The following is a 23,897-nucleotide window of genomic DNA, read 5'->3' on the forward strand; positions in this document are numbered from 1 at the left end:
GTTGCGGGCAACCTTGAACTCAAAATTGTTCAATATGTTAGTCTGATTATTTCCTATTAGCTGGACCACATTCCCAATTGAGTAGCCAATTCATTGCATTTCATCTCTCACCTGTTCAAATCGCGGATATAGAAAGTGCTGACATAATCTCGCCGCCGAGACTTCTCGATCTTCAACTTCGCGGAAATCAGAGCTACGGACATCATCAAGCCAAAATGTTCCCCACACGCGCCCTGCTAGGCCGGTCGGTCTGGAAAGGTGAGTCTCTTCAGGTCCTAGGGATCAATAATACTCGATAAAATCAAAAGGAACAGCCAGCTAAAACTCCCACCAGGCCCAAACATTGTCCCGTACGTGACCTTCAATCCACACCCAATGCAAACGAACCCCTACCCAGCATTGAATCCTACCATACGGACCAAAATATCCCATTCCAGAACCAAAATCTAACCCAACCACCCTCGACAGCATCGCTCTCCCGCGCACCCTCCCTCCTCCCCCGAACACACCCCCAATCCGCACCACGAAACGCGCAGCAACTATCCTCCCAAACTTCGTCGGTCTCCGCTTCGCCGTCCACAACGGGAAGACCTACGTTGAGATCCAGGTGACAGAGGAAATGGTCGGTCGCAAGCTTGGGGAATACGTTGCGTATGTATACCTTTCTCCCCAGACCTCCGCCTCGGAGATTGTTCTCACTTGTCCGAGTCTGGGTATAATATGGTACCACCAATGTTGACTGACTTCTTTCCTGCTGCTTAGTACCCGCAAGCGTTTCACATACAAGCAGTCCAAGAACAAATAGACGGTTCGTTGCTTGGTGCTCTGTGTAAATCAATGCTCATACCCTCGTTTTTGCATTCGGGTGGGTGAACTGCACTGGCAGAGCTGTGTTGCATTCTTTTTCCTTTTATTTCGTCATACCATGTACAGTATATATTGTTGGATTACATGTGGAATTAGCTACACTTGGGACGGAGTTCACCAGTGGTTTTTAATGTGGTTTCTGTTTGTAGATCTACCTGTAGGTTCCATAGATCCATTGCTCAAGCTACGGATTTTGAAGGGCATTGTAAATGTGACATGATACGAAGGGAAATAGTCATAAGATATCATGATGTGATTTCACTAAGCTCAGATTGGCACGGGATAAGCCACCTAGCAGAAATAGTATGGACAAACGCCCAAAGCATGAGAACAAGAACAGAAAACGCCATCTTGAATGTCAATACAACCACCAACCGGACCAACAAATGCAGTCATGATCCCAGGGTCTCACATGACCATTCAACGCCTTGCACCATAAAAGAAACAAGAAATACAACCATATACCAGCGCAAACAAGCCCCAAAGATAGCCGGGCACAAAAAAAAATGTACTCAGCCTACCGATAGAACTCGCCCCGCTTAACACTAACCCCATACTCAGAAACAGCCATACCAAGATCCTCCATAGTAAGCACTGTCCGACCCTGCCCAGAGCCGCCAGAGCCACCACCACCAAATCCAGGTCGCTGAATACCAAGATGGGTATTAGCCTTGCCGCCCTTCCCGCCGTCGCCGCCGGGAGCGGGCGCGCCTGCGCCGGCTGGAGCGTTCAGGCCTGATGCTGCTGCAAGACTGCCGATGGGGTTGTTGGCCGAGGAGCTGTTTGAGGCGCGGATGCGCGCGAATTGGTAGCTGTCGGCAGCGATGTCTGAGACGAACTTCTGAGCCGCGAGGGCTAGCAGGCGTGCTAGGTGCGGCGGGGTTTGGCCGGGTCCTGTGCCTGGTGGTGGGAGGCCGGCTAGGGTGAGGTAGTGGGCTGTCACGGCGTCGGGGATCTGGGGGTGTGTTGGTTAGCATGTTCTGATTCTTTCGTTGGTTTTTGCTTGTGCCCAGGTCTCATGTCTCGGATTCCGCGTGTCATAGCTGATAGCCGATAGCTCGTAGCTTGGATCTCATCTGATGGCTCAGATGAAAGACAGCTCAGATGATAGAAGCTAGACCAGATTGAGATGTGTCGACCGCGGGCGACCGTCGTATGATCACACATGGGAGGAAAGAGAAACAGGTATGATGGTGGGATAAACTCACGATGGGAGCATAGTCGTCCATTTTGCCCAGGAACTCGCGCAAGCTCGTTTCCTTCTTGGAGGGCGTCGGCACCGGCGCCATAGGATCCATGCCAGGCGCGGCAGAGTCATCGGCATTAGCGCCGGGTTGGTTTTCGGTATTCATGTCGACGTCTTGTTCGATTGAGGCATCGAGGTCAGGGTCGGGTTTAATATTATCTTCAGTGACCGGAGCTGAGGTGAGATGCTCTGATCCAGAGGGAGGTTGCGGTGTCTGAGAGTCGGCCATTCTGGGCAATTTGGCGTAACCCTGCTATATAATTTGTTTGTGAGACTGCAGGTTAATCATCAGGCCCAATCAATGCGGACGGTAGGAGATTCCCAAGTCACACGGACGCACGGACCACTCTTGACTTATATACACTTGGCTTGGGGTAAAAGTGTCTACTTTCTACTCTCCTCTTCTATCTGACAAAGTTTATGCCTGTTTAATTTCGCTATGTATCATACAGCTATCATCACTCCAGCGCAATGTGCAATCCAAATAGTAAAACAAATGGTTCCCGAAGGAACAAATCCCACAATCCATTCCCTGACTCCGAAAGTAAAGTGCAAATCCAGGACTCGAGACAGAGTTGAATAAAAGCTAAGAAACAAGAAACAAACGACATGAGGGTAAAAAGTAAATAGCAACTACTGGCCAAGCTGCATGTGTGGATCGAGATGGTCTGAGGTCGGTTGGTGCTGACCGTACTGGTTTCCGTGGACCTCCTGGCTGAGAGTCTGCATCAGGTTTTGCTCGGCCGTTTGATCAAACACAGACTGGCTGTTGGCATCCGGTGGAAGGCTGGGAGAGGCGGACATTTCATGCCCGGGCACAGGGGTTCCATGAGCTCCAGCAAGAGCCATCATACCCTTGATACCCTCAACATGGGCCTTGTCTTCCTCGCCCTGTTTCTTCTGCCGCTCACGAGCTTCACGCTTGGCTGCCTGGGCGGGGGCGCGGGTCTTCAGTTCACCGGTAACAAACTTCAGGTAGTAAGGAACTTCGATCCCACTCTTGAGGAAGAAAAGCTTCAAGTTACGAGCCTTGTCCTTGAGCTGAACCTGATTGCGGTCTTTCAAGGCCTCGCTGATCGTTCCACCAGGACCGAACATCGCAAGGATCTGACTCCAGTGAGGGCCCTTGACCCGGTCTAAGCCAGCCATCAAAGCATTTTCTTCTTCTGTGGTCCAGGGTCTGCGTTGACTAGGCAAGCCGGACTTGCGGCTAGTCGGGGAAGATTTGGCGGATGCAGCCATGCGAGCACGTTCATAGAGGACTTGGGTAGGTTGTGACTGAGAGTAATGAGGGATTCCAGGCATATAGCCATGGTTGGAAGACATGCCGTTTGCTCTAGCCTGCATGGCTTGAGCCGCGTTTGGGTTGTACTGCTGGAAGTTTGCCTGCAGCGGACTTTGTTGGAAGGTAAGCGGTGAGGCTTGCTGCGTTTGATACCCGCCAGGTGGCGTAGGGCTGTGGTGATATTGTTGGTGTGTAGATTGGGGTTGCTGAGCAGCAGTGTAACCTTGAAGGTATTGATGCTCAGGCTGGCTCTGTGGTGGTGGCTGCTGTTGCTGAGGTTGAGGTTGATGGGGCATGGGAGATGGGCTGGCCTGAGATTGGGGCTGCTGTGGCGGTTGTTGTTGTTGTTGTTGTTGTTGCTGCTGCGGTTGCGGTTGTTGTTGCTGCTGTTGCTGTTGCTGTGCTTGCGACTGCGACTGAGACTGCTGTTGGGACCGTCGAAGGCCATGGCCCTGAAGGGCAATCTGCGCGGCTCGGGCAGCACGTGCCACAAGATCACCATGCATGTTTCGGTCGACCGGGACTTCAACTTGTTGGTTGAGCGCGAATTGACCCTGGTGGGTGGTATTGGGTGATTCATGCGCGTCGCCATTCGAGCTTGATGGTTGCCGTCCCTTAATAGGCTTCTTTCCCTAAACCGCATTAGTCATATATTCAAGCAAGATGAAATGTATCGCATACTTGTTGGGTATTAATGGCATCGAAGTTCTTTGAGATGTAGGAACTCAGGTCCCGAAGAAAATCTTCCCAGTGGTACTTATCGGGCAAGGCACTGAGCGCTTCCTCGTTGTTGATGTCGTTGAGAAGAATATCACGGCGAGACGTAAGACGGTTCACAAAGTCCGTCTCGGAAGGCGCAAGTTGCCGGGTGCCAGGACGTCTAGCTAGCAGACGTTGCTCCATGTCATCTGGGAAGATAGAGTAGAGGAGCTCGGTACGGGTATGGGCTTTGTTGTTCATGGCGGCGATGAAGGCCTGTGTCTTGAGCTCAAGGTACAGAGCACCTTGGACCTTCAGCAAGCGACCACCTTCCGGGACAAAGACGTCCAGGAAGTGCTCGTTCAACTCGGCGAAACCAATTTCCTGAGAGCCGAAAATGCTCGAGACAAAGGAAGCTAGGTTCGCCTTGCGAATGACGTCGATCTGCGACGGATCTGTAATTTCAAGATCCGAGGGCTGAAGGAAGGAGTGTTTGACGGTATACACTCGCTTCGTATGATCGAACAAAGAGCGCATTGTGGCATATGCTTGGCCGTTCTCGGAATCCGGCTCGGAGACCATGGCAGTGAGGTCCTGGTAGGTGTTCTTGGAGAGGAAGGACAGGATTTGGGTAGACTGTAGGAGAAAGTAAGCAAGGATGCAATATTAACGAACATGAGGTTGGTTATACTAACCAGGTTGTCCAAGATAGGGAGAGATTGGATCTTCAAGTGGGAGTTGGCCTTCAGGAAAGCAAAGCCTCTGGCGCCGGGGAACTCGTTGGACGGCGGGATCTCCTGCGGACCCATGGCAACAGTCTGCTCCTGACGCTCGGTATGGTCCATGATCTCCGAAATGATTGAGGCGACGTCGGGGTTAATGTCACCATTGCCGTCCTGGCTTGCCGCGGCACCGGAGGTATCATGGGGACCAGGGTCGGTGACAGTACGGTCGGTCTGTTCAACGGTGTCGATAACCCCCTCTCCAAGCGCCGATGCGAGTTCCTCTTCAATCTTGTGGCCAGGACCATGCTGATCGGCCATCAAGATGTTGTCGCTGGAAAGTGAAAGCTCGGCGTCGGGACCAGCGTCCGTACGGCGTTTTTTGGCAGCCGGAGGTGTGCCATGCTCCTCATCTTCAAGAGTATGAGGGGGCTTTTGGTCTATAAAATAATTGGAACCCAACATTAGTATTCAATGCATTGAGATTGGTTGGCGCAAAGGTAGCTAGCTATAGGCGGGTGGCCGAGGCTAACGAGGCACGGGATAATCGGAACAAGAGAAAGCATACCAAAGTCGCCTTCTTCTGAAGGGAAAGGGGGAAAGTCTGGTGTATCCTGGCCATCGAAGGACGGCCGGGCGCCTCGAGTTTCGACCATCGGGAGAGACAGCTTGAAGTCGGGGTAGCAACTTCCGAGAGCAGAAATGAGGGCTTAGGGGTAGGGCGCGTTTGTAGGGCTTTGGAAGGTGAGAGAGCGAAGGAATTTTATGCCGGGCGGTGAGTGAGGGGAGAAAGGAAAGGATTCGGTGAGAGATGTGGCGCAGGAAATGTGGCGGATGTGCGATGCGGTGAGATATGGCAGTAACTATATCTATCAATGTTTGCACCTTGTTTGCACCACGCCTCGTTAACTATCAGTATTCAGGTCATTACAAGTCTTGCACTCATTACTCCGTGAATAGAGATGAAAGATACTTGGGTTGATCTTGATCTAACTCCAATAATTCTCTATTGTTTTTGTAGAATAATTGACACATCATAACTGCTTTTCCCCATGGCTTTAACGACAGCCTCCCAACTTAACTTGTATATTCAGCATAAAATATCACCTTCATCATTCCCCGTAAATGCTGCTTGCTATTCTTATTTCAAGGGTCATGGGCACAAATAACCTAATCATCATGCTGCCTGGAGTATATGGCATATTTTCTCACATCTTTCTCGGATCTCACCTGCGGACAATTTGTGCGCGTCATCGACCGCTATCCCTAAAGCGCGTGCAACCTTAACCTCAACAGCCTTAGTATCCGGTATTCTCAACTCTACCTGAGCTACCAAAGCTCCCCTTGCGAAGAGGAAGCCAAGGTTTTCCTGCATTACTTTTATACTGGTTGGTTAGTCCGGATACCATTTCCATTCCAGAATGTCATCCAAACCAAACCTTGGCATGTCAAAATCGATGTCCACCCGAAAAAGCCGAAACTCTGCACGGTTTAAGACTTGAATCTTGCGAGAGTATTTCCGAAAACGGGTATATTAATCGTTCAGTCCTGTGGTTCCCTGATTTTCCTGTAGCTCTAAGGTTCACCACCCCTGGGTCTAGCCCGGGGTCCGTTTTCTTTATTACATAGTGGCCCCCGCGGTAGCTCTGGAGCTCTGTAGTAAGTTCCACCTCAGTTAACTCACAGTGCAGATCCATCGCCATGTTGAGCAAGGGAGTATCTTTCACCCTCCTGGCCTTGCAGGGACTAGCTACGGTCTCAGCCCAAAGCTATGGTAACGAGAAAGTATGGGGTGTCTTTGCATACACCGTCTTCGGAGACAGCACGCCGGAAGTCCTAAGTGATTCTCGAACCCTGACAGAGTACGGCGCTAGCGAGATGGCGGCTGCAGCAGCGGCCTTTCGCTATCGATATGTATCGACATCTGGCAATGATGCCTCAGACAGTGGTATTCAGAATATTTCGCCAAGCATTCTGGACTCAAAAGACGTGCGAGTGCTGTCGACAGCGGACCAATATGTTGCTGCTTCCGCCCAGGCTTTCATGCAGGGCCTTTATCCCCCCGTAGATATGAACACAACCGGGGCTCAATTGGCAAATGGCTCGTATGCACAGGCACCCATTCATGGATACCAGTATCCTTTGATTATCCCACTCGGCGGTTCAGATCCTGCGTCTTTCTATGTTGAGGGACAAGCAAACTGTGAGATGCACAAAGCCGCCGAGGGTGAATATCGCGACAGCGAGGAAGTGGACCTGATAATTCGCGACACGGAAGCCTTTTATGTGAATCTCTGGCACTCAGCTCTGTCTGGTGTGTTCGAGGATGAAGAATCATCGACATATACAAACGCTGTGCCTATTGCGGATTATATCGATTACGAGCTTGCGCACAATGAATCCTTCCAGCAAGCGCTCCACGACGCTGACATCCTCCGCGCTCGCTCATTGGCCGATAAGTTCCTATACGACACAAACAGCCAACAAGATTCTTCGCATGGGTCTATGATCAGAAATGTCAGTCCCATTGCGGGTAAGACTTTGGCCACAAGCCTAATGGAGTCTTTTGATATGAATATCCAAGAGGATGGCACTCAAGAAAAGATGACTTTGCTCTTTGGCGGCGACGAGCCTGTAATGGCCCTATCATCCCTGTTAGGGCTTGCAAACGCACACCAACCCAACTTCTTCTCTCGCCCTGTGCGAGGTGGTTCATTAGTCTTTGAGCTGTACAGCTTTGGGGAAGATGAAGAGTACCCCACGTACCCTGGGTATGACAATCTTTATGTGCGATTCCTTCTGCACAATGGGACAGACGACGCCACCCAGTTCCAGCCATATCCTTTGTTTGGGTACAGCCCAAGTCACTCCTATGTTCGATATAGTGAGTTCCGTGCCCAGCTGGAAACGTTTGCTCTGTCTTCCATCCAAGAATGGTGCACGGTCTGCAACTCTGCAGCTATCTTCTGCACTGGAGTAATGGACACCGAGAGCTCCAAACCAGAAAAGAAAAGAACAATGGCACCGGCCGTGGCTGGAGTCATTGGTGCAGTTGTGACCCTGATTGTGGTTGGCATTTTCACCATTGTTGGCTTCCTGTTGTGTGGTGTTCGCAAGCGCCGAGAGAGCAAATCGAGTATGGGTGGGTTCAAAGGAACAGACAAGATGGCAAGCGATACGGATGTGGCGTTCCGCAGCCCTATCTGGGGTGATGCCAAGACCGAGAACTCAACCCATGATGCCTCAGCTGGGGTTGTTGTCCAGGGACATGAACGGTCTGGAAGTTGGGAAATGGGACAGCAAGGAAGAGAGGTGGATCATATTCAACAAGATAGCGTTGTGAGATCTCCATTCGATGACCCTGAAGAGGACTGGGGTTTGCATAATCTCCAACCGGTCAGAGTTAGGGAAAGTGTTTAAGGGGATTCAGACAAAGGTGCCAATTTCGTCGTCACCCATGTTCGAATTATGGGTTCCTAGAAAAGGCGTGGAAGATGTAGTTTCTTTGAAGTGAATGTTCTTACAATATCACAATGCCCATCGTACCTGCTTCATGCTTCATCCCCGCCCTTCCACCAATGCTTGATCTTTCTCTTTCTCTTTCGTTCCCATTATTTCATCATCCCTACCATATTGAAACACTCAACATGAAATACACAATGCCAGCATTGTTGGCACTGCGCCATGGCAAAGAGATACCCTGCAAGTGGACCAGCCAAGCAATCCATTGTGAGTCTCCCATATTCCGATTCTGGAGAGCCTGAGGTTCAGCATGTTTGCATGTTTGTGCTGCTGTCCCCAGAAGGATGATACCGTGCGCCTTGGAGAACTTCCTGCTTCATACATGCAGGAAGATGACAGGAAACCACTGATTGTCCCCGATAAAGTAATCGAAACACCAAGTTAACCGCAGTATAGGCAAGTCTAAGGCAGTTCTCTCACAGAATCCCTCAAACCGTGCAAACAACGAACCAGAAAAGCTACGATTGAGCAAAAGTGCGATTTTGAAAGCCAAGCCTCAATATCGTACAACCCAGGACACAAAGAAGAAGCCATTGGTGCCAGCAATGTCTACCACTGATGCAGGGTTTGTACAATTTCTTCAAAAGCATAGCTCTCCCAAGAATCAGCGAGTCACGGCTGGAGGAAAAATCGTGCCAATGACGCCACCGACTCCCCAGCTTGATGGCAAGCCCCGTCTTGAGGGCGTATCACCCGTGCTGATGGTCATGATGGATGAAGATCCTTCTGTTGTTGGGCGTGTCTTTCTTGGCGACAAAGTAGTGGCTGGTGAACAGACAGATGGACCCTATGATCAGCACTGGGACTCCTCTTCTTCAGATGAGGATAATCTCCATGTGTATTGCCAGACACCTCAGTCGTTGGCGCCCATGCACCCTGCTGATCCTTGGAATCTCGATCCACGTATTGCCCCCCGAAATCCACACAGTCGTATTACAGAAGATGTGCCGCTTCAACAGGCTCCAGGAACCTCGGTGTTTGTTCCAGATCCAACCCAGCGCCCTTCGATTCAACTGGGGTTCAGCAGTAGCTCTTTGTCGCAGTTTGAGTCGTACAGCGATGGACGCATTGAAAGGTGGTGCGCATGGGCTTATGAAATCCAAGAAGAGGAGACCATGATGAAAGGGTTTGTGCTCCGGAGGAGAAATCTGGATATCTGGGTGGGCGTGGATTTCTATCGACGATATGTTCGGTGTGCATGGATCTGTGGCATCCCAGACAGGGAAGAGGCTGAAACGCGATTGCGACACAAGTTGAGTCTGCATGAGCAGTGGCTCGTGGAAATCAACGGGGCTATGGCTTTAGACCTTTGTTCTAGGCCTGACGGGCGATCGCTGCACTATCGAATCTACAACACCAACGAGCGGGCGAGAATCTTGGCCGCTCTCGAAGAGCTTGATGGCATCCGGAACATCCAGGCTGATCTGGACCGGGCTGGGTACATAACATTCGAAAGCATTGCGAGCACCTTTGGTGAAGATTTCACCAGACCAACCATTCAGGATAACACCAGTGCACCAGATATGAGCCCAGATGCTGGGGTCACCAGCGATGGTGTAAATGATACCTCATTTGTGAGCCACACGAGAGCCACTGGACCAATCCGCATCATTGATCCTCACACTGGTTGTCCCATAGATCTGATAGGACTTTCACAGAAGGCGAAGAAGAGAGATGGTCGTGCCAATGGCGCTGGCGCGGATCTTAGTCAAGCAAATGGTGTTGCTCACGATGGTATTGACAAGATGGCCGGTATACCGGTTCCGGCTGGAAGCATAGACCTGTCTCTTGATATCGCCCAGTCTTCGGAGCAGATTGTCAAAGAATTGACTGACCTTAGTAACGGCGCGTTCCTGGTGGAAAATGGTCAGCTCACTTTGTGGATCCCTCAAGAAATCTTGAAAGACCTGCGTCCATTGCGAAAGAGGGTATCCAGCAAGACTGTGCCCCGGAACTTTGGCCGCCCTCGCTATGGCCCAGGATTGCAAACTATCACGGAGGTTGGTCCGGAGTTCTTTTCTCACGATGACAATGAGGCTGCTGCTGTTTGGGCAGTGGGTCGTGCCGTTTCAAGCCCTGTGATCACAAGGTAAGCGTCTCCGTTCAGACCATCTTCGCGATACTAACTGTGAAAGCAGCAGCGGCAAACGTGGAGATCATGACAATGCTGAGACTGAATCCCACGATGAATGTGAGATGGGAGTATTTGCGATCATCGAGGAGACTGCGCGAGACAAGATCAAGTCTGTACGTAACGACGTTTCGACTACGTGTGACCACGCCGACGAGATTGCGCATGACAAAGATAATGGTGCGATCAAACCGAGCGACAACGTCAATGGCGGTATTCAGGACTACGAGATGGTTATGGGATCTATCATGGAAACGTCCGGACTACAGCAAAACCGATCTAAATCTATCAGCAGTCAAACTGTCATTTTCACGGACACATTAAGCGCAAGCAGTGTCAACGAGAATGAGCTGCAATTCGACTTGGAGGACTTGTCGGACTCGTCATGCACGTCAGAAATGCCTTTGCTTTTGAACTCATACCATGCACCCCACGTTAGGCCCCGCCTAGCTATCAAGCCAAGTGACCCCACCGTGCTCTCGTCGCTTCTGATCAACCTTCACGCTCTCCACACTGCGCCCGCAATTGCCTTGACCAACAACATTGAGGTTTACGCATCCTTTGCCATGAATTAGGGGGGGGGGTTAAGTTGTCTACTGATTTGATTTGAGAAAAGACCAAAAAAATAGGGAGTTAGCGATCATGTGCAGCAATATTCTTAGCAATGGAGATTGATACCACGTGACATGACACAGACCCTGACTTCGGAGGCGTTCGAAAGTCGCCACCAAACAGCCAGGCTATTTTTTTGCTGTAAGAAGTGAAATTTCTCTGTAGTTTCCCGTATGCAGGACTTGGGCGTGTTGTTCATCATTCTCTTTTCATCATTTTTTTTTTCACCTCTCTCTTCATCTCTTTTGTTAGCATATTCGACATTAATGCAGAGATAGTAAAGTCGACACATTCAAGTTGTCTACTTCTCGCATGACTAAGCGTGCCTCCGCGTCCATTCTCCACTCCGATTCCTCCTTGACTCGTTTCGTTTCTTCCTGGTCTCTCAATTCTTGTCCTTATTTTAATTGTCTGGCTGTGCTATGCAGTTAGTTCTGTGATTGCTGCTTTCGTGATCTTTGTCCTTACACACCTGGGTGGCCTCCGTCGCATCAACCTGGCCTCTTACCAACAATTGCCCCCGCGGTTATATCCCCAGCCGGTACTTGGCACTTGGGAACATCGAAGCCCCCGTTCTTTCAGTCGCCTCACGCCTTTTATTGCGCAGCGTTTCATTCGCATCATCCTGCCTACATCTTAGACTATTGCGCTCTCGGTTTGAATCGCAGTGACCCACCTAAAATGACGCAGCTCTTCAGCTCCAGCCCGTCGTCGGCGGTGACGAATAACAATGAGAAACGTGGGATTTCCGGCCTCTCCCTTCCCTCCCGAAAACACTCCAATGAATCGAGTCACCTTCCGACGAGAATCAAGAACTTCTTCCGCATCAACAGCTCAAGCAGCCATTCCTCACCTGGTACCCGCTCTGGAGGCAACGAGCCCGAACGAGACCGGGACAGCCATGGCAGTTCCTCCAAGAACGAGAAATCCGCCTTCAGGCAATCCCGATTCATGCCTACGATCGGCCGCAATCGCTCGACCACCGTTGCCAGTGAAGGTAACCCCCTCGACGATAGCATGTCGCCTACCGCGACCGCCAACCCATACTTCGCGCACCAGGGCCAGCCCGCATTACGGCATCGCAATGACGGATCTGTGCCCTCTTCCCCTCCCGATACCCCTGAGTTGCAGGTCACTGGGGTCTCAGCGGTAGAGCAGGCCACTACCGCAAACAAGGAGGAACTGGCACGCAAGTTGCGCCGTGTGGCCTCCGCCCCGAATGCCCAGGGCCTGTTCATAAGCGGTCAGAATGGCGAGCGCCCTCAAACGGCCGAGATGGGTAAGGAACCTCTGGTAGAAAAGGCCGGTCCCGGTGGATCCGTCGGTCTGGCCGCTTCAGATAAAGATGTTGTTTTGGCTGTGCCAACAATTGGTGCTGATAACGCCTCTTTCCGTCGGACTTACAGCTCCAATTCAATCAAGGTTCGAAATGTGGAGGTTGGCCCTGCTAGCTTTGATAAGATCAAGTTGATCGGAAAGGGTGATGTTGGCAAGGTCTATCTCGTGCGCGAGAAGAAGTCCAGTCGCCTCTATGCCATGAAAGGTAAGCTCAGTCTATTAGATGATCTGATGTTTCATGCTGACCTCTGAATAGTGCTGAGCAAGAAGGAAATGATCAAGCGCAACAAGATCAAACGTGCCTTGGCCGAGCAAGAAATTCTGGCTACCAGCAACCATCCTTTCATTGTCACCCTTTACCACTCTTTCCAGTCTGAAGACTATCTGTATCTTTGCATGGAGTATTGCAGTGGTGGCGAGTTCTTTAGAAGTACGTTTGCTTTGATCATGGATCATGGGTTTTTTGCTGACCTAAGTTCCAGCTCTTCAAACTCGCCCTGGAAAGAGTATTTCTGAGGATGCCGCGCGATTCTACGCAGCAGAGGTCACTGCTGCGTTAGAGTACCTTCATCTAATGGGTTTCATTTACCGTGACTTGAAGCCAGAGAGTATGTACCTTGTCATCTTACAATTGAGCCCCACTAACTTGTCTTCAGACATTCTGCTTCACCAATCTGGTCATATCATGCTTTCAGATTTCGATCTGTCCAAGCAGTCAGGCCCTGGAGGAGCCCCGACTATGATTCCCGCACGCAGTGGTGGTGGAAATTCCACCACGGCTTTACCTACCATTGATACCAAATCTTGTATCGCTGATTTCCGCACAAACTCTTTTGTTGGAACGGAAGAATACATTGCCCCTGAGGTTATTAAGGGTTGTGGTCACACCAGTGCCGTGGATTGGTGGACATTGGGTATCTTGATCTACGAGATGCTTTATGGTACTACCCCATTCAAGGGTAAGAACCGAAATGCCACTTTTGCCAGTATTCTCCGGGATGAGGTGAACTTCCCTGAACACTCGGGTGCGCAACAGACATCAAACCTGTGCAAGTCTTTGATCCGCAAACTGCTCATCAAGGATGAAACCAAGCGTCTAGGTGCCCGTGCTGGTGCATCTGATGTCAAGACCCACCCGTTCTTCCGACAGACACAGTGGGCTCTCATTCGTCACATGAAGCCGCCTATGATCCCCCACCAGGGTCGTGCCGGCACAGACACTGTGAACTTCCGCAACGTCAGGGAGAGTGCCAGCGTAGATATTGGCGGCACAGATTCCACCAAGATGAAGGGTGTCCCGATGGACTCGGGTTTGGCAACACCGAACGGCGAGCTCAACGATCCCTTCGAGGAGTTCAACAGTGTCACCCTGCATCACGAGGGTGATCACTGAACACCGGGTTTTTGTTTATGCTTTGATTTCTAACTTGTTTCTTTTATCCGATACACGAGGGAAACAGCCGTATCTGCATCGGCTCGCTGACGACCCATGATGCATTAACGACTGTATTTAGATGCTTTTTTTTTCTTTTCTTTTCCTTTCTTTTTTCCATTGCAATCCTCGTTGGGTGTATGGAGCGTTTTGGGTCTTTTTTTTTGGCGGATCTATCTAACCTTTCTTGTGTCTTTTATCTCATTACTATGCGTGTTGATCCTTTCACTTTGCATCCCTCATTCCTTGCTCAAGCCCTTGGACCACTCGGTCTCATCCGTCAATTCGGGTACCACATGGCAAAAGTTTCTTGGCATTCACATTGCCATCCACTACTGGCGCCATGGCCCCTGAGGTTCATTGGTTCCTGCGTGTTTCTGAAGATTGTGACATACATTTGCTCTACTTTTTGCAGCGGACGGCGTTAGGGACTACTCTTTGGTTGTTTTCGGTTTACGCTTTCAGCGTGGCTTTTGTACGGATCAACTGATTATTGTGATTTTCAATTCCAGAAGTTACAAGCTACATGGGCTCTGCATTCCTACAGCTCAAGTTAAATGTAGACTGCGGGGGACTGCTGCACTCTACTGTATAAACATGCACTGGGACCAATGGGGTCCGATCCCGTCTAGATTGTAGGTAAGTCTTTTTCGATTTATAAGATACGACTGCAACCCAGGGACAAGAAATATGACAATTCAAATGCTATCCTACAATCAAGCGCAATCAATGCGAATGATGGTGATCGGTGAATACACCCTGCTCAGCACAAGCCTTCCGACACTCCTCCAGCATCCTAGCCTGCTTAGCAACATCCCCCAAGCGCCCAATAACTTCCTTGTTACCATCATAGAAAGTAAAAACAGCATAAGGAATCTCAACCTCAGCACAAAACTCCTTAACAAATTCCTGGGTCCTGCGCAAATTATGCCTCGGAATCCGGGGATACAAATGATGAATCGCCTGGAACTGCAAACCACCATGGAACCAATCCAACCAAGTCGGACAATCGACATCCATAGTCGTCCGCAACATTTTCTGCGGGAACGACTCAAGCGGCCCCAGATCAGCGGTTGACATAGCATAATGCGAAAGCGTAATCTGCACATGCAACGGCGCAGTCACCATATGTGAAATAAGCACAAACGCAACCCGGCTCCACCAACTAGGAATACTGCACCAGACAACACCGTACCCAAACCAACTCCAGAAAAACACCTGACCAGCCAGTTCAAACCAGCGATGCCACCACCCAGCGCCGTGCTTCGGACCCAGACCGCAGATGATATGTTCCCAGCTGAGGAAGTAGAGGTTGAAGCGTCCAAAAAGAAGAATCGGGTAGTACATATAATGTTGATATTTGACCGTGATCTTGGCAAAGGCATCATACTCCATAATGCGATCGTAGTAAGTACTCCGCAGAGACCCAAAGAAGCGATGCGAAAGCGCGAAGAAGGGCATAAGCTCGATGTCGGGATCGTGCTCTGGCGCATTCGTCACGATGTGGTGCACGTTGTGGCTTCGTTTCCACCAGCCCAGACTCAGTCCACCTAAGTAGTCGGCAATTATCATGCCGATTGTTGTGTCGACTTGGTAGTTGTGTGTTATGCCCATGTGACCGGCATCGTGGGCGGAGAAGACCAGCTGGTGCCAGAAACAGCCAAGGAAGAAGGCTGAGAGGCAGAACCAGGATCTGTTCAGGAAGAAGAGGAAGAGGCTGAAGAATATTGTGTAGCGGGTTATTTCGATGGCGTAGGCGAAGTAGTTGCAGTTGTAGAGACCGGCGGCGCGGATGCGTTCATTTAGTTGCCGGTACTTCTGGGTGATGTTTTCTTGGTGCTTTGCGTCTAGGGCTGGGTATTTGGAGAGATCTAGGTTGATCTCTTCTTGGGTTCTGGCGTCAATAACGTAGCCCCGGGGCCTTTCTTCTTTTGCTGGAGGTGGGATTGCGCTGAGGGCCGAGGAGATGGTTGAGACTGATAGTCTGCGCCGGAGGCCGAAAGTGTCGTCCTCTGCCTCAAAAATTGGCGAAGGGGGTGCTGAGCTTTCTTCACCTGAGAAGTCAGAGTTCAGTAAGTTCTCGGTCTCGCCTGCGACTGTTTCGTAGTATGGCCGGAAATGACCGCCTTGGATGGGAGGCGTGAAATTGGTCCATCTTCCTTCGATGCGGCCGATTTGGAATTTGTCCATGCGCTGACGAGCTTCATGGGAGTGAAGTCTTGGGAATATTGGTCAGTATAATGGACTCATGAAATGGAGACGTGGTGTGGATGTTTGGAGACTCACGCATTCACTTCGTCGGTAGCATCTTTGCCAACCATGTGTTTGATGGCCATATCGCCTCCAGGGTGGTATTTGATCCAAGCATCGAGTCTGAGGACTTTGTTGTCGACAATGATGATGAGCTTGTCTTCCGCAATCATGCCTTCGACCTCACGTCGAGACAAGACCATGTCTCTGGCCTTCTCTCGGGTGGCCATGGTGTCGAGCTGTTTGTGGAGAGATAAAGAAAGAACGAATTTGATTTGGGACCAATATGAAATAATTTTGAGGGAGATAGAGGGGTGTTGTACTCAATTGAGTCCAAGCCAATTAATTATATTAGAATATCCTTTTACGGAACATCCATCTATTCTTCTACCTAGACCTAGCGCCACCTTGCAAGACATATTTCTCTCAACCTAGGGGACACAAAGGGGGCAGTGTTAAGCGGCCCAAGTGGGCGTTGTATTCCATGGGGGAGTGGACTCTGAAGAGAGGACGAATATGGCGTTGGTAGCGGTCGTACGCGTATCCAAAGGCTGGAAAGGCACCACACTCGCTGATATGTCGAGCTAAATCAAGCTTAAACTTTGGTTGCCCCTTGTCGGAAGTGGACAGGTCGCTGAAACTAAATCTTTCCCCCTATCCATATGGTTGATTCTACCCCACTAGGGTACTGGACGTTTCCAAAAGATGCATAGAATCCACCGAGAACATTCTACTCTGCCGATCTCACTCGCAATATCGTATTGAGAAGTCCCCGATATGTCTTTTGAATTCTCCAAAGGACACTTGCAACCCCTATTATCCAAAATTCATGTGGCAATTCCTTCGTATTCGCATCGTAGCCGGTGTACGCAAAAGCCTTGGCACGTGCCCACAGCAACCCTAGGAAACAACGTTATCAGGCACGGGTCACCATAACGCCCATCTAATAAGAGTAAGGTGAACTGTAAGAGGCAAATATACTGTCGCCCCCCTCTTGCCGCTCGAGCCCCGCTGAAGTGACAGGCTAAACTGTCCTACGTGGTACTCCCCGTACGTACTTACGTACTGGATCCTCTACCTTAGGGCAAAGTCGCCACTTTTTGATTTGCCATGTCCCCTGGTTTTGTTCCAGGGTTCAATCATGTCCCCACGTTTTACGGTAAAAAGGGTTTCATAGTGTCCGCCAAAGATTCTGCCAATCAATTCTGAGACAGTGGTTTGGTTTGTCGCCCCTCTTTCAAATTGTCAACCTGCTGCGTCTCATGTATTAGGAGTTATATTCTAACCTCGGTGAACCCCGATATCGGTTGCTGCCTGTAGACTATTCATGGTGGTTCAGCTATTCTGGGAAGACTATTTAGCCAGCAACTGTTCTAGCGGGTGCGACCAGGGCAGATGTGTCCAAGTGTCCACGTGTTCCGGAAGAAGTCCAACTTAAACGGTTTCTGCGCTAGGCAATCTATTGTTAGTGGCGGCTATTTTACCTAAAGCCTTCGTAGTCGTATTTGAAATTTTCGAATTATTTATCGACGTGATAGTCGCAACCATATTTGAGCTAGGCTTCTAGTTTAATGGCCCTAAGCCTTAGCTCAGCTCGCGTGTGAATCTAGCGCTAACTTCACCTTTCCCAGGGATTCGATTTTTTACAATTCGAATACGACCTGGGTCTTTCCTTTTGCAGAACTAATTGGATTAAATGCCTAATCTCCCCTCTAGTCCTTGATTGTGTCTCGTGCTACGTAGCGTGCCTTGAGTTTCAGGCCTGAGATTTGCTTTGAGGTCTTAAGCACGTTCGGAAAGTACCGAGGCTTGTGACTCTAATTTTGAAAGAATGGTATCAACTATGAGGTGCTCGAATGCGTATCCAGATTAATTATTTCGATGTATCGATGCTTCTGGTCTAAGCACATAACCCGACTCTAGAAATGATCACATTTTATCTTCCAAGTGTTCCTATGGCTCAACCGTGAACCAATTCATTCCTGATGTCATTTGTTCCGGCTGAATCTTCCACGTCGCGAGTGGATACACTGGGTATTCTGGTAAAAAGCAATACAATAAGCGTTTCCGGCCCGGGCGTCCAGCACGTTAGTAGCGTTGCCAGACTGTACGAGGAGTAAATTGGTAGATGGATAGATGAATGAGTGAACCCCAGTATATTGTCACTACTGTGGCAAATATGCGCTGTTATTTTGACAAAGGAAACTTACCGAGGTGGACACTGCAACTAGATAGATGGATGAACCTGACTACTATGTGCCATGATCAGGGCAAGAAATTAAACATAGCCTCAAGTATGATGATCCTACATGAGGAAATTACTGTTGAGCCAAGCTTGGTATGGGGCTAATCCGAGATAGCTTTTCAAGTCAACCTGAAAGCTCGGTATCTCATACAACCGACAGCAGTATTTCCAGAGAATATGGGGCTAGAAGAAATTAAGTTCATATTGGCTTGGGAAGACTGGACCTAGGTACTAAGAGAAATATCAATTCGGCAATTTCCAAACACACAGACTCGTTGCTTCGCAAAAAAGTCTGGCATAGGATCCAGAATCTATTGAAATGTTCTGGAATGCACCCGAAAGTACTGTACACCAAATGCCAGAACCAGATTTCTGGAAGTCTATCGCTAACTACTAATCTGCTATTGAATCTATTCGGCGTCTGGATCTGTGTCTACCGCCCCTGGGTCGATGACACAGAACTTATAATCAGATATCCTTAATAGGTTTACGTCAACAAATACATGCCCGATTTAGCCTTGGATCGTCTCAGGCCGTGAGTGTACTCTCCTGCAATCATTATTTTCATGGGACCTTTAGTCGAATTATTGCAGTTAGAAAGAAATGGACGCAGCATGGGACTCGTGTGGAAGGGGTGGGTGGGACAACAGGAAAAAAGCCTGAAGTGGCTTTCTCGCAAAAAGTCGCTGAATTATCCCTGTCTCCGGAAATACTATGAAGTGGATATAATTAAACGAGTCCTTGATTTTGAAATTTTGGCTCTATTAACCTGTTAGAGCTTATCTAGTGTCGATTAGCTGGCGGGAGGATGAATTCTCAGTAACCACATTCCAAGGCGGGCATCCAAGATATCAACTGCTAAACCAGCATATAAGAGTTTTTGTTTGTTGCCAGATTAATATAAACTTCCTAGAAAGACATGTCAAGTACCGTGCAATGGCCTGGTTGGCTTATTCTATAGCCGTTCGGAGAACATAGCGAAGCCAGGGCCCCAATTTCTGTCACTTGAGTTGCTCATGAAGGTGCACAATCCACTTGCATATATTCTTAACACAGAAGGCCCACAGTAGGTCCGAGATCCGTTTGGAAGCTCTTGGGGTCAGCTTGAAGCCTGAAGTGTGAAGAGGAGGGTAAGTTGTGAAACCTGCTTCAGAGACGTGTGCAGCCTTTTATATAGGGCCATTTTGAAAGGATTCCCTCAGGAAAGTACCCGGTTCCTCTCTCCACTTGTTAAGCTTCATTAGGCCTGTTGCAGTCATTGTTCTTGCAATGCACTATTCGGTCAAACAGTATTAAAGGAGAGGTTATGACTGTAAGGCACTTCTATTTAGTATGCACCCCCCTAGTAAAACAAAGACACTTTTAGTGATTCCTACTGGTATAGTATCAGAATAGCTCTAAGATACTCCCTTTCCGTATATACCCTCTTAATAAATGGAAGCACCTTTAGGTCTTGCTCGGAACATACTTAATGCTCCGCTGACTCAGAAATCAAAGAGGAATTAGAAGCAGGATGCTATATGTACCACGAAAGTGATAGTGAATGTAGGTACTCAAAAGGTATACTAGCATTTAGGCAAAACTCCAATACTCGAAGCATCAGTACTGCCAAGACTCAATGCATTTGAAATACAATTACTGCAGCAGGCCTAATGAAATTTAATGAGTGGAGAAGGGTTCCTTTTAGTAGTGCCCTAAACCAATGTGATATTGTCGGGTGATAGCCGCTATCACGAGCACAGTTATCTAAGTTCTCTATACAGCCGCCTTGCTCGAGTCGTTTTTCGTTCAGGCAACTAACATGCTTTCACTACCATTTTTTCTTCAAAAATGGCCAACAGAAAGAAATATCTCCATTTTCCAGTACCAATTCATCGAGTCAACTCGCTCCCATGAGCGCCAAAGTTCCAAGCAGATCCATTCCGTAACCGCAATCAAGCTGCCAAAATTGAGGCGTTTAATTGTCGCAGTAGTCACTTCTGTCATCACCCCCATTTGAGCACATGTTGTTGCAGTCCTTGACCTGGATGATATCATTGGCGCCATTGCACTTGAACACCGCATAGTCGGCATTATGGTAGTGTAGGTTCTTAGTATTATACCAGGTTTCCATAGCGCTCACGATTTGCTTATGGTAGTTGCCTTTTGTATGTCAGTATCACTGTATAACAAAGTATGTTCCGGATGCCGGAACAATACCTGATGGGAAAACCCACCTTTACCGACCAAATTGTAAGAGCAATAGTACAAGCCCGTTGTGCAGTCATGCGCAATCGCGACAGAGAGAGTCAAAGCGAAGGCGAAAATAGATAGCTTCATTTTCGGATATTGAAGTTTGGGTTGAAGCTTAGGTTAGTGGATGGTTGCGATGGGTGATTAGAGCCAACTTTGCTGGGAGTTCCTACGTTTAAATATGTTAGCCGTCTTATGGAATGGTCTGTCCATTCATCATCGGATAATGCTCCATGTACACTAATTGCTTTGCCATTTTTCTTTTCTTGTTACATAATTCATTTTCTAGCGAGGCTGAGTCCAAAGGATGTAACTATAATGGGGCCGCTCTATACATGGCTTGCGTCCAGACTATAACGACCTTGTTGATTCTGATTCTGATTTGTTTTCCATCGAGTGTACTTCATATCTTAGTTCTTATTCCTGGCCCCTGCTAATCCCAATGCGATCAAGGGGTGGTATCCCATCGGTTTCAGCTGTAGGGCCAGGTGCTGTTGGATTAGGGGCCATGGAGACCCACCAAGGCTTTCTTACCATTGCGGCATTAACCGGGGGCCAAACTGAAGAGCGAACTTCAATACCATATCCGTGTAATGTATTCCCCAAAGGATCGGGCCCCGCCCCCGGTGGACTCGTCCCTGGATTCCAACAACATCGGATGATTTGATGATGGTTTTTCCGCGGGTTATTCTCTGAACGAGAGCTTAAGATTTTTGATGGTAACAAATGCGCCAATCGGAATTTATTTCAGAGAATGAAGATACCCGGACATGTGAAGGGACCATCCTTTATGGCGGACGGCAAGGTTGTATTAGTAAAGTCCTCTAAAAATATAAAGCAGAGCGTCATCGAAACATAGGCTTTTCTCTTACGACCAGACGCCATCATGAGATTTGAAATATTATTTTGTTATACCACAAGATTCCCATTTCAAGAGATCTTCTTGTTTGCAAGAGCTGAATCGTGGTAAAATATATACACAACATGAACTGAGAGACCCTTGCAAAGCTAGAGACAGTTGATGTCGACGAGAAAAATATAAATAGAAAAAGCTTGCAGCTTGAGATTCAACTTCCACACCAACCTTATCACAACGGACATAATTTAATTTCAATTTTTGATTATGGGATATCCCAAAATTAAGCGGTCAAAGCCCAGGCCAGCTGTCCACACTCATTGACATCATCATAATCCAGGCTAAATCCTGCATTCTGGGCTGAAATCTTGAAATAAACATCCGCCTTATTATCTGACTGCTTCACAAGTCCGATGTAGCTTTGCCAGCCGGTTTGACTGAAACTCTGTTCGCTGAAGTCCTTCGCAATCTGCCCAGTAATGTAGTTGGATTCGTCTTTGGTGATACTGGGGCTTCGCTTGCGTGTGTACGATATCTTAAACCCCTTGTGGCCGAAAGTATTGCGCTTAGCCCGCTTGGACGTAGGGTCGGAATGCAGGGTTTCATTGGGTGCTCCGAGATCAATGGACGAGTGGCCATTGCTGTAATGATTGAGGGCAAAGTCATGCGTAACATCGCCAACTGCAATACCTCGAATCATTGTACGGTGTATGAGATCTGGTGCATCATAAGATCGCTTCTGATGGTTCAACGATGGAATATCAACGTGTTCCAAGTTGTCGTAGTTGAGGCCTGCATTAGAGAGACCTCGAACAAGATTCTCGTGATATTCGGGGCTAGGCAGACTTCGTCTCGTGGGTCCCATTTCAATATCGCCATTGGAGGGGTTCACTCCGATGGCTGAAACGGCTCCCTTTGAGTCCACGAACAAGACCGCTCCAAGTGCAGAAGCTATAACACCGGCAATTGCATGGCAGGCAACACCACCATCAAGAGCCGCGCAGAGAGTTTGAGTTGATGCCGTTCCGACTACCAAATAAGTTCTCCTTTTGCATGGTAAGCGTCATGGGGTATCAAGGGATAGAAGGAAGGTGAAGGAAGGTAAGATTACATACAATGCAAAGTAGGTGGTGTGCCTCGCAGCACGTTCCGCTACCCAATGAAGTGCTTTGTTGTCCCAGCAGGTTGCTGTAGTACGGCCTTCCAAGATGGCCAATGCATTTTCGGCAGCATTTAGACCCCGAACAACGAAATCTTGCATTGAGTTATCGGTTTGTCGATTCACAGTGCCGACATCCACAGTGCGGGGCTGGATTAGGTCTCCTGACAAGGACTTAAGGGCGGGTACTTCTTCATTGAGAGGAATAGCCAATCCCAGGTGAGCCAGGACAAGGACCGCCGCGGCGATGCTCGGAAATCTCATGGTAAAGCAGTGATGAGGTAAAAGAACCCCAACGGTACAAGATGGTGTGAAAGTTAAGTTAGTCAAGCTGGAGTCAAGCCCATTCTTATATACACCACGTTGCTCTACGTACAAACATATGAAGCAATGCCTGTTCTATTTTATGAATGGACATGGGCTGAATCCCTTTAATCCTTTTGGACCCATCGCCCCTGCATCATCTTTACATCCTTCGTTTCTCTGTTGGCCCCAAGAGGAGCTCCACGGTACCATTCTCTTTTTTTCTTCTATTTTAATCCGCTCCTCTCCATAAATGAATAGCGACTAACTCTATAGAAGATAGATTCATGACGCTGATCTTAAAAATAACTTAGTATTAATTTTCAAAACCCAATCCACTAAACACCTTCATATTCATCCCCATTACGTGTATTTGCCGTATTATTCAGATGACCAACCCGTTGGCCCCCAGGTCTCTAGACTTCCTCATCCTCCAACTGAGAAGGATCGTGTATCTCCTCTTGAAACTCCCAGATTCACTTCCCTCTACTGCAATTTCATTCGATATTTGATATCCAGATTCATTCCTAATTTTCAATGGTATACCATGGCGCTCTCAGAGAAAAAGACAACTCCCTGGTTAAGGTCGGTCCAGGCAGGGCAAGAGTTCTCGCCGCGGCAATACTCGTGGTTCGAGCCTGTCCTACAAACATTTTATGTTTGTTTTGGTTTGATACTTCCCATGTATGTGGCTCAAAGTATTCAAAGGCTTGTTAAGTCAAAATTGAGAAACTAATAGTCTTCTTAGAGCGACCGCATCTATGGTGATCCTCCCCGTAGGATACTATCTCCCCTGCCGCATCTATCGTGAATACACCGAAGAAAATGCATGCAGAGATCAGGCATGGAGAATATCTGCTTGGTCTACGGCCATATTCTGTCTTTCTTTCTGTCCAGTCGTGATTATAAAAAGATTTGTTATTCCTCATTTCCCCCGAGTTATGTAACTATGAAGGCTATGAGCTTCCAAGAGAAATAGATAGAGGCGCCTGCAAATT

General features: G+C 48.6%; 9 protein-coding genes across 9 annotated transcripts; 4 read left to right on the top strand and 5 right to left on the bottom strand.

Moving 5' to 3' along the window:
- Positions 1 to 215: 215 nt before the first annotated feature.
- Positions 216 to 805, top strand: N7508_003241 (mitochondrial 37S ribosomal protein uS19m; the record flags this gene model as incomplete). The annotated part of the gene is made up of 4 exons (XM_058461307.1): positions 216 to 258; positions 335 to 350; positions 469 to 651; positions 763 to 805. The coding sequence occupies 4 exons, from the start codon at positions 216 to 218 to the stop codon at positions 803 to 805; spliced, it is 285 nt and encodes a 94-aa protein (XP_058321884.1).
- Positions 806 to 1,384: 579 nt separating this feature from the next.
- Positions 1,385 to 2,342, bottom strand: N7508_003242 (putative TFIID and and SAGA complex TAF10 subunit; the record flags this gene model as incomplete). The annotated part of the gene is made up of 2 exons (XM_058461308.1): positions 1,385 to 1,822; positions 2,076 to 2,342. 2 exons carry the CDS (start codon positions 2,340 to 2,342, stop codon positions 1,385 to 1,387), a joined length of 705 nt encoding a protein of 234 aa, XP_058321885.1.
- A 404-nt stretch (positions 2,343 to 2,746) lies between these two features.
- On the bottom strand, positions 2,747 to 5,475 carry N7508_003243 (uncharacterized protein; the record flags this gene model as incomplete). Its single annotated transcript, XM_058461309.1, has 4 exons — positions 2,747 to 4,030; positions 4,080 to 4,733; positions 4,793 to 5,259; positions 5,388 to 5,475. 4 exons carry the CDS (start codon positions 5,473 to 5,475, stop codon positions 2,747 to 2,749), a joined length of 2,493 nt encoding a protein of 830 aa, XP_058321886.1.
- Positions 5,476 to 6,520: 1,045 nt separating this feature from the next.
- N7508_003244 (uncharacterized protein) lies at positions 6,521 to 8,239 on the top strand (the record flags this gene model as incomplete). Its single annotated transcript, XM_058461310.1, has 1 exon — positions 6,521 to 8,239. The coding sequence occupies one exon, from the start codon at positions 6,521 to 6,523 to the stop codon at positions 8,237 to 8,239; it is 1,719 nt and encodes a 572-aa protein (XP_058321887.1).
- Positions 8,240 to 8,886: 647 nt separating this feature from the next.
- On the top strand, positions 8,887 to 11,047 carry N7508_003245 (uncharacterized protein; the record flags this gene model as incomplete). The annotated part of the gene is made up of 2 exons (XM_058461311.1): positions 8,887 to 10,430; positions 10,480 to 11,047. 2 exons carry the CDS (start codon positions 8,887 to 8,889, stop codon positions 11,045 to 11,047), a joined length of 2,112 nt encoding a protein of 703 aa, XP_058321888.1.
- A 718-nt stretch (positions 11,048 to 11,765) lies between these two features.
- N7508_003246 (putative serine/threonine protein kinase (Nrc-2)) lies at positions 11,766 to 13,815 on the top strand (the record flags this gene model as incomplete). The annotated part of the gene is made up of 4 exons (XM_058461312.1): positions 11,766 to 12,627; positions 12,679 to 12,852; positions 12,905 to 13,030; positions 13,079 to 13,815. 4 exons carry the CDS (start codon positions 11,766 to 11,768, stop codon positions 13,813 to 13,815), a joined length of 1,899 nt encoding a protein of 632 aa, XP_058321889.1.
- A 765-nt stretch (positions 13,816 to 14,580) lies between these two features.
- Positions 14,581 to 16,334, bottom strand: N7508_003247 (fatty acid desaturase; the record flags this gene model as incomplete). Its single annotated transcript, XM_058461313.1, has 2 exons — positions 14,581 to 16,072; positions 16,141 to 16,334. 2 exons carry the CDS (start codon positions 16,332 to 16,334, stop codon positions 14,581 to 14,583), a joined length of 1,686 nt encoding a protein of 561 aa, XP_058321890.1.
- Positions 16,335 to 20,306: 3,972 nt separating this feature from the next.
- N7508_003248 (uncharacterized protein) lies at positions 20,307 to 20,668 on the bottom strand (the record flags this gene model as incomplete). The annotated part of the gene is made up of 2 exons (XM_058461314.1): positions 20,307 to 20,491; positions 20,566 to 20,668. The coding sequence occupies 2 exons, from the start codon at positions 20,666 to 20,668 to the stop codon at positions 20,307 to 20,309; spliced, it is 288 nt and encodes a 95-aa protein (XP_058321891.1).
- A 1,052-nt stretch (positions 20,669 to 21,720) lies between these two features.
- N7508_003249 (uncharacterized protein) lies at positions 21,721 to 22,860 on the bottom strand (the record flags this gene model as incomplete). Its single annotated transcript, XM_058461315.1, has 2 exons — positions 21,721 to 22,483; positions 22,553 to 22,860. 2 exons carry the CDS (start codon positions 22,858 to 22,860, stop codon positions 21,721 to 21,723), a joined length of 1,071 nt encoding a protein of 356 aa, XP_058321892.1.
- Positions 22,861 to 23,897: the final 1,037 nt, after the last annotated feature.

This window comes from Penicillium antarcticum (assembly GCF_028974205.1).
Source record: "Penicillium antarcticum strain IBT 31339 chromosome Unknown utg000003l_segment0_segment0, whole genome shotgun sequence".
Taxonomy (NCBI): domain Eukaryota; kingdom Fungi; phylum Ascomycota; class Eurotiomycetes; order Eurotiales; family Aspergillaceae; genus Penicillium; species Penicillium antarcticum.